The sequence below is a fragment of the Erigeron canadensis genome, chromosome 6, assembly GCF_010389155.1.
Source record: "Erigeron canadensis isolate Cc75 chromosome 6, C_canadensis_v1, whole genome shotgun sequence".
NCBI lineage: Eukaryota > Viridiplantae > Streptophyta > Magnoliopsida > Asterales > Asteraceae > Erigeron > Erigeron canadensis.
Window position 1 is genome coordinate 23457904 of NC_057766.1, and position 12944 is coordinate 23470847.

Here is a 12944-nt window from a genome sequence, read left to right on the forward strand (position 1 = left end):
AGGAGACTCATTGAGCATTCCTTGCAATTAAATATAGAGGCTGATATGAAGAATTATTTGCTTATTTGGGTACCACTAACAGCAAGAATTGGACCCTCATTAAGCTTAAGGCTCAACCCATAAGGATTTAGATTGAAGCATATTAGGTTTATTTTCTTAACGGTTACCTTGGGGTGCTACTTTACGTATCTACTCGAGATCTAGCGCTACTTTTTCCACTCATCCAATCTTGTTTTTCAACTTATATAACTACATATTGAAAGAATCAATTCTTTTTCTTGTTTTCTAAATTTTTTCATTATAAAATTGGAAAATACCATGTTTTTCAAACTCATTTTAAGCGTTTTCTAGGATTGAAATTCTTTCTCATTTTCTTAAAAAATGAACACGGAAAATTAAAAGAAATTTCTATATCTAAACGTACCATCCTGAACATCCAAAAATGTTGTTTTATTAGATTAGATAGAAGAGTTTGTATTAGTAAAAAGTGTTACTTTACTATTTTATTAAATACTTATGAACTCTAAACTCGTATTATAATACAAATAAAAAATATATTATACAGCAAAACAACCATAATACACTTGCAGGATACTGAGGGTGGTGTTGTTACATTACCTAACCATTGAAGTTCGATAATTATAATGATTTATGATTATATAAAGTCCAATTAAATACTATCTACCTATATGACTAATGCTATCAAAACTCAAGAATATTGATGTTGATTCACCGTATGGCTGCACAGATAATTCCTCCCCATATATCGTGGGTATGATATTGGTTCGAACCGTTGACGGAATGTGTGAGCTTCGTATAGTATCCAACTCTAGAGCAACTTCTTTCATTGTTGGTCTATTCTTTCCATTCAGATTCAAGCATCGCATTGCAAGGTTTGCTATTAAAAGAAGCTCATCCCTTGTAGTCTCTGTAATCATCTTTGCATCAAAAATAGACATAACACGCCCTTCTTCCATAGCAATCGTAAAGTGTGTAGCCAGACTCCTGTGTTCTCCCGATCTACTTAGTAAAATTGGCTTTTCTCCGGTTACGAGTTCAACCAAAACAACTCCAAAACTATAAACGTCACTCTTCTCCGTAAATTGGCTAGATTGGAAATATTCAGGATCTAGGTAGCCAAACGTACCTTTTACCAAGGTGGTCAAGTGAGTCTGATCCATTGAAACCAACCTTGAAGTTCCAAAGTCAGAGACTTTGGCTCTGTACTTATCATCCAAAAGTATGTTAGTGGTTTTGATGTCCCTATGAAATATTGGAATTAACGTTGCTGAATGTAAGTAAGCAAGTGCTCCTGCAACCTCCGTAGCTATCTGTAATCTCATATTTAATGAAAATGGGAACTCATCGATATTATTATGAAGACGGTCATACAAGGTCCCATTTGAAATGAACTCAGAAACTAGCAGAGGAACCTCTGTCTCTAAGCAGCATCCTAGTAGTTTGACCACGTTTCTATGATTGACTTGTGAGAGAATCACCACTTCATTGATGAACTGCTCTAATTGGCTTTCATCAAGCACCTTTGATTTCTTGACTGCCACAATTCTGCCATCAACTAACATACCTTTGTAGACTGTACCTTGACCTCCTCGGCCAAGAATTCTATTCTCGTTAAAGTGATCTGTAGCCCTCTCCAACTGACGTGATGTGAAAAGTATGGTTTTATCAACTAAAGACGGGTCAACCTCTTCTTGTTGCTTCAAAAGTAAACGACCATTAATACGTTTAAAAACACTCTTTCTCCGTCTTCTGGTTATTCTTTTCTTGATTAGTCTGTATGATACATAGATGATAGCTATAAAACCTGATCCCGAGGTTAGGAAAACACCTGCATGAAGACCAATATAAAACAGAAAATCAATCAGTATGCATGAAGATCTTAAATTTTCTTTACATACCTCTTAGTTTGTGTAAAGTTCTCTTCAGACTATAATTTCGTTACAAGTAAAAGTATGACATTAATGTTGTCATAACTCAGATGTTTCCTCTTATTATAACTTTCTTAATGTCTGAATTGAAGCTTTACTACACTGCAAAAATATATCACAATACTTCCTTAAACTGAAGTCTAAAATTTATACCCCTCCGTCTCATTAAACTTGTCCACCATTAAAATTTCAAAGTCAAACTTTACCAACTTTGACCATAAATATTTTTATTTGTGTTATATAATAGTTGATCAAAGTATATCAATGAAACACATCACATAACTTTCATCAAATATCATGTAACACAAATAAAAATACTTATGGTCAAAGTTGACAAGTTCCGTGGGATGGAGGTACCTAACCCTTTTTTATTGGTTTTCGTTTATGAATGTCGAAGGTAGTTAACTTTTTTTTTTTTACTTCTGCAAAGATCTCAAAGCAAATAGCTAATTTATAAGAGATCTCAGGGAGGGTAAAAACTTAAACCTTTAGGGGCGTTTGGTTGCGGAAACCACCCCTTGTTTACCATTTTTGTTTTCCAAGAAAACATAAAAAACAGAAAATGCGTTTAATCATAGTTTTCCAATAATGTTTTCCGAGAAAACAAAAAACAATGTTTTTCATTTTTTCATAAAAACTTGAAAACATCTTTTTCTTGTTTTTCATTTTCCATTTCATTCCTCCCCTCCTCTCACATCTCTAACATGTTTTCTGGTTTTCTAATTAGAAGGCGTTTTCAAAATTTTTATTTGTTTTCTTGAAAATAAAAACTCCTTTTATTTTCTAGAACATTAAAAATGAAAAACTAGAAAATATTTTTAACAACCAAACGCGCCCTTGGAAAATCGTTGGTGTTGCATTTGCGACAAGCATGATATTTCAATTTTTACAAACAAAACCGTTAGCTAACCGACTCAGGTAGTTTTAACTTCAAGTAGAGTATACTTTGTACCCGAATTTGAATAAAATGTGGACATGAAGCCAAGATAATTGGTTTTTATGGATTATAATTTATAAGAACCAGGAGTAGCTAGGCATTACCTATAAATATTGAATACCCAACCCATTCTAAATTGGAATTGGAATTGGAATTATAATCATAAATTGGATCACAAGTGAAGTTCCATTCTCTAAGCAACCCATCAATGTCATAAATTTCGCCATAGGTACAGTAACCTCGGCTATCCTTGCACCTTGTACACTCTTCCGTCTCTAAAGCCACATAATTCAAGAAAAAATGTTATACAATTAAACTGTATGTATTTGTTAAAAAACGAATACACACGTTCACTAGTCTGGAAAAAAAAAGGCAAAATGAAGAAATAAATCGAGTATACTTAATAGAATTACATACCAACACATCCATGTTCTAAATAATTGTTTCCTTCGACAGGCCGACTAGAGGAACATTTCCAAGTATTCAATACAGTACCGTTACACATGTCAGCTTTGATTCTCACTTTGAAACCACAACAACTTACTTGATCGTAGTCGATGTCTGACAGAGTCCACAGAAGCGATACCGGAATAAAAGAGTTATTCCTGACAAATAATGGGCCAGAAAACCTTCTTTGATCATATGAATTCTTATCCACCAAGAAGGCAAACCCACAACTTCCAACACCGCCCTTTCCATCTAACAACGTTAGATTCATATCGTACGACTTCAGATAATATGGAATTGTCGTTTGACAACAACTGACTCCAAGGCAGTTGCTTTTGTCACTAATGATACTGCCATTTAAACAACTTGTGGAACACCCGCTGAGTGCGCTCCCATGATCCGAAATTACAGCATTACCGCAACCCTCAACAATAAATTTATTGTGTGATCTAGAATAGAGAAATGGGCTTCCATCAAGATTGATGCTGTTGTTCTGACTGATATTCAGAACTGGATTTTGGCAATCAGAGAATATCGTTGTTGGCGTAGCAACAGTGACAGTTTGATTTCCCAAGTCAACACCAACGACTTGAAGGTGGTTGAGTGCAGATAGATATGGCGTCGATGAGTTGCAATCAATTGAGTACCATTTATTAATGGAACAACTTGCACCGATTCCAAAAGGGTATGGAATCCTCACGTTCCCGCACATGTCTTTGCACCCTGTCTTGGCATACTTTGGGGCTGCAATTGATGTCCCTGTTAATGACAGGAAGAGTATAGTAAGTAGATAGTAAGTTTGAAATGACTTCATTTTTAATAAAAGATCGTTTAGAATTAACACCAGAGAGACTCGAAGAATGTATAATATATATAATGGTGGCATGTGTATGATTGGAACTTTGGAAGAACCTATACTCAAGATATACCCATGGAGACTAAATCAAAGTTTGGAACTTCGTGGACTTTTCTATATGATTAAGATGGTTAATGTGCGAGGGTTTTGTAATGTTCAACGTAGAACTACATTTTTTTGGTTTTTATTTTAACAGCAAAAGAGATTATATTAATTCGATCTGCCAAGTTGCTAAAATAGACCAGCTGAGATTACATTTCCTCCTATAGAAAGAGCTTTGTTTGATTAAACAACCTGGAGCTGTTCTATTGTTAAGTTGTGGAAACCATTGTTGTTTATATAGTGAAATGCACTAAATAAACAGGTTGTTCTCACCTGCCACTACAGCAACAGTACACAATCTCAGCAATGGCGGGATATGAGAAAGGTGAGATGTCTTGATGCTTCCATGAAGGTAATATGTTGTTGGAAGTTACTTATTTAACAATGTAATCATTCATCTATTGTAGAAAAAAATTAATTTTGTGTTATGTTTTGGTTTTAAGAATCCAACACATATCTACTTAATTATTTGTAAGTAACTTATTATGTAACGAGTAGATTGATAATGAAAATTAAAATTTGTTTCCTTATTCCACAGATATTAAATTGAGTAGACTCGCAGAGTGTTTCACAAGTCTTTCACTACAACAAAAATGTCATTTATTCACATATGGCTATAAGAAGTATAAAAAAAAAATTTAATTTATTCACACTTGATAATGTTTAAAAAGTATTCATATTTAAAAGTGTGAAAAAATTTGAAAAATCATAACTTTTCCACACTTATGTATGTGGAGGAAAAAAAGTTCACACTTCCAAGTGTATAAAACTATATCAATTGTTCATACTTAGAAGTGTAAAAATTAATTTGTAACACCAAATTTTTTCACACAAGAAAGGTGTGAACAAATTATGTGTTACAATTTGACTTTCACACTTTTAATTGTGAATATGTAAAAGTTATAATTTTTCAATTTTTTTCACACTTTTACATATGTATACTTTTTAAACATTTTTAACTGTGAATATATTAAAATATTTCTTCACACTTGTTTAAAGTAAATGTGAATAAGTGATATATTAAAATATTTCTTCACACTTGTTTAAAGTAAATGTGAATAAGTGAAATTTTTGTCATAGTGTTTACTTGTTCCAAGTCAATGTGAAGGTTATCTCACAAGGCTTGACAAGGGCTCATGACCACCATCATTAATGTTAGCGTCAATTTTCTACAAGGCATAAAAAGGAGGGACCACAATGACTTGTACCTTTATATTGTATGTAAATCATATGTAGAAATGATATCTGACTTGGTCAAAATTGATAGTACGTGCAATATCGAAATTACACCAATCATATTTGTGGTTTTCAATTTCACACTCGAACCATACCTCCCGTTAACCACATGATGGTTGTTTTTGGACATTTCACACGACTTCCCCATTTGTTGTTCTTCCCCACCAGTATTTACTAATTTATGGTTTAGTCAACAGTCAACATCATCTCCATTAGTCACACTTGGCCCAACAGCTTCCTTGGAGTCTTAGAGTCAACAATTTTTGTCGTAAAATACACCATTATTGGTTACTATGAAAGGAGTGGTCGATTTGGCTATTTGTTACTTTCAATGGGTGTATTTCCTTAGCAATTTCTTATAATAACTTCCGATACGTATATGAAAACAGAACAGAAAAGAAAAACGATATATATAGTCAAAGCGATAGATATACAATTACCAATCGTTACAAAACACAATTGCTAACTAGAGATTACTTTAACTTGTGTATTACATCATGTAAACTGCTAATTTGGGGTTACTTAATTTGTACCAAAGATGGAACACGTGACATTCTTATCATCACACGGTTTAAATGCAAGCAGAAATTACCTCTATAACTTTTGGTCTGGCTTTGAGCACCCGGTTTCAAACAATTCACAAATTTAGTCCAAAGAACTTCACATGATATCGGCCAAATGGGTCTCAAACACATAGTTGCAGGCACACAGTCAACAGTCCCAAACACTTGAACCCATATTAACCTTTTTGGCTTTTTTATAACACAGATCATACAAACTAAGACACGAGCATGAATGTTGAAAGCATCTCCAAAGTACCAAATAATGCACCAAATGTGATATATACACCAGCTTGGTAACTATCATTATGAAGAACTTGATGATACACCATATGTTTTGACGAACCAATTGAAATATCGTCAAGTTGAACAACTTACGCTATTTTTTCAACTGAAAAAAGCCTTTCAGTTGGCTATAGTGTATAAAAAGCAGAATCCCGTTAAATAGCTTGTGGAGATTGCTTAGGTTGGAAAGTAGAGGAGTCGGATTAGTCAAGGGTACATGTGGTGGTACGTCGAGGGATGGAGGGTAGACTCATTTGGCATTCCTTGCAATCGAATTATAACATAGATGCTGATATGAAGATTTATTTAGCCACTTTGAAACCCACTGCGTGAAGGCCCATTGTGGAACCTGGAGTCAGAACCTTGGGACCTCCCCTATCACTCTCCATGCCACTTAAGCTAAGACCCTAAGAAAATTAGGTGTCAAGACCGTTCTTCGTTCTTTTTGGGTAAAGGGGACGATACCACTGCATAATTGATAATGACTACTAATTGTTTAAGCAACACATAAGATCAAGATCAAAAGGAAATGGATGAATGCATAAAATGTAAAGGAAAAATGAAGAGCAATGTGGCTTCCAAATTGTGGTATTAAGTTAGGAAAAGTGGTAAAAGGCTTTCAAAAAGACTAATCCTTGGGGCTTAAATACCCAAGGATCAAATTATACAAATAGTCCCTCTAGTCTATAACATAATACAATTCATCACAAATATCGGTCCTAACATTAATTCACCCACCCAAAGGGCAGGAAGTTTGGATTCACTTCCAAATTATTTTTGGAAGCTAAATGTCAAAAGGCCAGAGGATAGTAGTTTGTTTAGAAAATTTTAGGATGCATTAACTTGTAGAAAATTAGGAGTATCATTTACATATAAACTCTAAACCTGTATTACAATATAAACAAGAAATGTGTGTGTTATACAACGAAATAACCATAATGCACTTATATACACATACATTAAAAATAAATTGATTACGGAATACTTTATTTATCCATTCAAATTTTGTAAGTTTGATGGATTCATGATTACATAAAATCCAATTGCATACTATCTACCGATATGAGTAATACTATCATTGAAACTCAAGAATATTGTTGATGTTGATTCACCATTTGGCTGCATGGATAATTCGTTCCCATATATTGTGGGTATGAATTTGGCTCTAACTGTTGATGGAATGTGTGATGTTCGTATAGTTTCCAACTCTACAGCAACTTCTTTCATTGTTGGTCTATTCTTTCCAATCAGATTCAAGCACCGAAGTGCAAGGTTTGCTATTAAAAGAAGCTCATCCCTGGTAGCCTCTCTAATCATCTTTGCATCAAAAATAGACATAACACGCCCTTCTTCCATAGCAATGGTAAAGTATGTAGCCAGACTCCTGTGTTCTCCCGATCTACTTAGTAAAATTGGCTTTTCTCCGGTTATCAGTTCAACCAAAACAACTCCAAAACTATAAACGTCACTCTTCTCGGTAAATTGGCTAGATTGGAAATATTCAGGATCTAGGTAGCCAAACGTACCTTTTACCAAGGTAGTCAAGTGAGTCTGGTCCATTGATACCAACCTTGAAGTTCCAAAGTCCGACACTTTGGCCCTGTACTTATCATCCAAAAGTATGTTAGTGGTTTTGATGTCCCTATGAAATATTGGAATTAACGTTGCTGAATGTAAGTAAGCAAGTGCTCCTGCAACCTCCGTAGCTATCTGTAATCTCATATTTAATGAAAATGGGAACTCATCGATATTATTATGAAGACGGTCATACAAGGTCCCATTTGAAATGAACTCAGAAACTAGCAGAGGAACCTCTGTCTCTAAGCAGCATCCTAGTAGTTTGACCACGTTTCTATGATTGACTTGTGAGAGAATCACCACTTCATTGATGAACTGCTCTAATTGGCTTTCATCAAGCACCTTTGATTTCTTGACTGCCACAATTCTTCCATCAACTAACATACCTTTGTAGACTGTACCTTGACCTCCTCGGCCAAGAATTCTATTCTCGTTAAAGTGATCTGTAGCCCTCTCCAACTGACGTGATGTGAAAAGTATGGTTTTATCAACTAAAGACGGGTCAACCTCTTCTTGTTGCTTCAAAAGTAAACGACCATTAATACGTTTAAAAACACTCTTTCTCCGTCTTCTGGTTATTCTTTTCTTGATTAGTTTGTATGATACATAGATGATAGCTATAAAACCTAATCCCGAGGTTAGGAGAATACCTGAATGAATATTAATACAAAACACAAAAATCAATTAGTATTGCGTATAGCAATTATAAAGATTGATGCTTCTTCTTAATTAATTAGATCTTCAGTTTTCTTTACATACCTCTTAGTTTGTGTAAAGTTCTCTTCAGACTATAATTTCGTTACAAGTAAAAGTATGACAGTAATGTTGTCATAACTTAGATGTTTCCTCTTATTATAACTTTCTTAATGTCTGAATTGAAGCTTGAATTGAAGCTTTACTACACTGAAAAAATATATCACAATACTTCCTTAAACTGAAGTCTAAAATTTATACCCCTCCATCTCATTAAACTTGTCCACTTTTTAAATTTTAAAGTCAAACTTTACCAACTTTGACCATAAATATTTTTATTTGTGTTATATACGAGTAATAGTTGATAAAAGTTATATCAATGAAACACACATCTAAAACACAATCAATTCACATAACTTTATTTACGGTCAAAGCCCGTGAAATTTGATTTTGAAATTTTAAAAGTGAACAAGTTCCATGGGACGGAAGTACCTAACCCTTTTTTATTGGTTTTCGTTTTTGAATGTCGAAGGTAGTTAACTTTTTTTTTTACTTCTGCAAGATCTCAAAGCAAATAGCGAATTTATAAGAGATCTCAGGGAAAATGGTAATGGGCTTGGGTTATGAACTTATAATCTATAAAATCTGATGATCGAGTCGATAAACGAATGACTTGTTTGCTCAAAATAAAATAATGGACCTTAGATTCACTTGTGGAAAATCGTTGGTGTTGCATTTGCCACAAGCATGATATTTCACTTTTTACAAACAAAACCGTTAGCTAACCGACTCAGGTAGTTTTAACTTCAAGTATAGTATACTTTGTACCCGAATTTGAATAAAATGTGGACATGAAGCCAAGACTACTGGTTTTTATGGATTATAATTTATAAGAACCAGGAGTAGGCATTACCTATATATATTGAATACCAAACCCATTCTGAATTGGAATTGGAATTATAATCATAAATTGGATTACAAGTGAAGTTCCATTCTTTAAGCAACCCATCAATGTCATAAATTTCGTCATAGGTACAGTAACCTCGGCTATCCTTGCACCTTGTACACTCTTCCGTCTCTAAAGCCACATAATTCAAGAAAAAATGTTATACAAACTGTATGTATTTGTTAGAGAAAACGAATACACACGTTCACTAGTCTAGAAAAGAAGCAAAATGAACAAATAAATCGAGTATACTTAATAGAATAACATACCAACACATCCATCTTCTAAATAATTGTTTCCTTCGACAGGCCTACTATAGGAACATTTCCAAGTATTCAATACAGTACCGTTACCCATGTCAGCTTTGATTCTCACTTTGAAACCACAACAACTTACTTGATCGTAGTCGATGTCTGACAGAGTCCACAGAAGCGATACCGGAATAAAAGAGTTAACGCTGACAAAGAATGGGTCAGAAAATCTTCTTTGATCATATGAATTCTTATCCACCAAGAAGGCAGACCCACAACTTCCAACACCGCCCTTTCCATCTAACAACGTGAGATTCATGTTGTACGACCTCAGGTAATATGGAATTGTGGTTTGACAACAACTGACTCCAAGGCAGTTGCTTTTGTCGCTAACGGTACTGTCATTTAAACAACTTGTAGAACACCCGCTGAGTGCACCCCCATGATCCGAAATTACAGCATTACCACAACCCTCAACAATAAACTTATTGTGTGATCTAGAATAGAGAAATGGGCTTCCATCAAGATTGATGCTGTTGTTCTGACTGATATTCAGAACTGGATTTTGGCAATCAGAGAATATCGTCGTTGGCGTAGCAACAGTGACAGTTTGATTTCCCAAGTCAACACCAGTTACTTGAAGGTAGTTGAGTGCAGATAAATATGGCGTCGACAAGTTGCAATCAACAGAGTACCATTTATTCAAGAAACAACTTGCACCGATTCCAAAAGGATATGGAATCCTCACGTTCCCACACATATCTTGGCACCCTGGCTTGGCATACTTTGGAGTCGCAATTAATGCCCCTGTTGATGTCAGGAAAATAATCGTAAGTACACAATAAGTTTGAAATGACTTCATTTTTGAAATGACTTGTATAGAATTAACAGTAGAAACCGGAAGAATGGTATATATTTATAATGGTGGCATGTGTTTGATTATAAGGAAACCTATACTCAAGATAAACCATGGAGACTAAATCAAAGTTTTGGAATTTCATGAGCTTTTCTATATGATTAAGATGGGTTGTTAATGTTTAATATATAATAACTTTTTTTAACAGCAAAAGAGATTATATTAATGCTAGAATAGACCAGCTGAAATTGAGACACAATTTAAGGAAAGAGCCATCATTTGGTCAAACTCTGGAGCTGTTCTGTTGTTGTGGAAACAAATGTTGTTTATTTTGCGAAATACACTAGCTAGAACGCAGCAGTAGTGAGAATAACCACACCTAAGTAACGAGCAGGTTGTTCCGCGAAAGACATGAAATTGGGACATTGGATTAACATGAATGTTGACACCAAGTAACAAGTTCTTCTGAACACCTGACTGTATATGTTAGGGCATCGTATTCAAGGCATAGCAAACATATGGAAAATAATATTTGGACACATGCTATATAAAGGTTTAATTTAGATCTATGTAAATTATAAAGTTAGCATTTTTAAGGATTTGAAGTGAAATTTATAACTAGACAAACTTGATTTAAATTCCTAGATGCGCCACTGGTCTTCTGCACTAAAGCTAGCTTCCTCCAATTATCGATTCGAATTCATATTCCATGACAATAATGAACTATAGATGTTGGAAGTTACTTGATTAACAATGTAATCATTCATATATTGTAGAAATTATAATATACTACAATTTTAACGATGAACAATAATATAGCTAAGACTGATTTTAAGAAAATCAGGAATTGACAAATTGCAAACTTGATGGTGAACATGTAGATTGAGTAGTCACCTAGGTTTTACTCAATAAACGAAAGTTCACCCTCTCTCTTGTTTGGGAAAGCCTAAAGAGTTTTACCTTACGTTTCTACTCCTAAGAGAAGTGCCCGGTTAAAACAACCGACTTCCCTCGTTGAATAGACCCTAACCTTTGGATTGTGGGAGACGTATTATATTCGAAAATCATTATTTAAATAAATTGATAGCGTAAGCACAAGACATTTTTCTCTTTTTACCATCAATTTTTCTATGTTCGGCGTCATATTTTAACATTTTATAAGACAAGATTAACACTTTTTCAGATAGTGTTGTTTACATTTTACCAAAACCATTATATAATTTCATAAAGAGGGAGAATTACAAAAATTAAAGAAAATGTTACATAACTTTTATTTTTATGAAGGCATCCATGTGAGACATTCATTACTTCTTATATTTGTCAAGTAATTATCAAGAAAATATGACTAGATTGATAGTGAAATTTAAAATAGTTTACTTAATTATCTCTTGGAAAGATATTACATAAATTAAGTAGATCGAGTATATCACAACTCTTCACTCGTTTCCAGTCAATGTAAAGGTTATGTCATGAAGGCAAAGTAGCATGGGTCATTACCTCTTTATATAAAATACAATAAATTAAATTTCACCTCTTTTAACATTTTATCTTTAAAAAATTCACAATACTTTTAACTTTTAACACATTCTCAATCCACAAATTACATCTACCCAAAATATCACTAAAATATTTTTCAACCATATCTATCCAAACTATCTATCTCATTTATTTACTAATTTTAATATTTCTACCTAATATACCTATAATATTCACATACATTCCTTAACCCAAAAAAAATTACGCTACCCTTTAAATTAATTACTTTTACATTAATAATCACACCGTTACCGTCACTACTGTCACCACTATCACCCGTCGCCACCACCACCACCGCATCGTTCTGGTACCCCTCTCATTTTTTTTTAATATTTGCATAAACTAACTCTATTAACTAGGCACGTTCCTGTTACTAATGAAAGTGATAACAATTATAACTAACAAACGACAGGCATGAAATACCATCAGTTTTTATGTATTTAATTTAACGTGTTGCTTTCAGAAACAACGATTAAAAGATCGAGGGAGGCAGTGTTTATGTCTATAATATAATGGTGGCCGGCATAGATTATATATATGCATATGTACAACCTACTCGAAATTACCCGGAGACGGAGACTAAATAGTCTCCTTGTACATCGCATATTTACTAGAGGTACTGTGCTTGTGTAATATACGAATGCGTTTTGAATGTTTTACCGAGAACACATGGTTAAAAGGTTGAAGATTGCAACATATGACGTTCGTGATA

General features: G+C 34.0%; 2 protein-coding genes across 2 annotated transcripts; both read right to left on the reverse strand.

Annotated features, from left to right (window-relative positions):
• Window positions 1-631: 631 nt before the first annotated feature.
• LOC122606128 (wall-associated receptor kinase-like 22) lies at window positions 632-4169 on the reverse strand. The gene is made up of 3 exons (XM_043779090.1): window positions 3304-4169; window positions 2991-3161; window positions 632-1849 (listed from the first exon to the last, which is right to left on the reverse strand). The coding sequence occupies exons 1-3, from the start codon at window positions 4145-4147 to the stop codon at window positions 678-680; spliced, it is 2187 nt and encodes a 728-aa protein (XP_043635025.1). The 5' UTR covers window positions 4148-4169; the 3' UTR covers window positions 632-677.
• A 3253-nt stretch (window positions 4170-7422) lies between these two features.
• On the reverse strand, window positions 7423-10702 carry LOC122604493 (wall-associated receptor kinase-like 22). Its single transcript, XM_043777381.1, has 3 exons — window positions 9859-10702; window positions 9557-9721; window positions 7423-8600 (listed from the first exon to the last, which is right to left on the reverse strand). The coding sequence occupies exons 1-3, from the start codon at window positions 10700-10702 to the stop codon at window positions 7423-7425; spliced, it is 2187 nt and encodes a 728-aa protein (XP_043633316.1).
• Between the last annotated feature and the right edge of the window lie 2242 nt (window positions 10703-12944).

Coding starts and splice junctions, on each gene's coding strand:
- LOC122604493 (XM_043777381.1), bottom strand. CDS start 10,702: ATGAAGTCATTTCAAACTTATTGTGTACTTACGATTATTTTCCTGACA. Junction 9,722..9,858: donor TTTAGAAGATGGATGTGTTG/GTATGTTATTCT, acceptor ATGTGGCTTTAG/AGACGGAAGAGTGTACAAGG. Junction 8,601..9,556: donor TTGGTATTCAATATATATAG/GTAATGCCTACT, acceptor ATATTCATTCAG/GTATTCTCCTAACCTCGGGA.
- LOC122606128 (XM_043779090.1), bottom strand. CDS start 4,147: ATGAAGTCATTTCAAACTTACTATCTACTTACTATACTCTTCCTGTCA. Junction 3,162..3,303: donor TTTAGAACATGGATGTGTTG/GTATGTAATTCT, acceptor ATGTGGCTTTAG/AGACGGAAGAGTGTACAAGG. Junction 1,850..2,990: donor TGGGTATTCAATATTTATAG/GTAATGCCTAGC, acceptor GTCTTCATGCAG/GTGTTTTCCTAACCTCGGGA.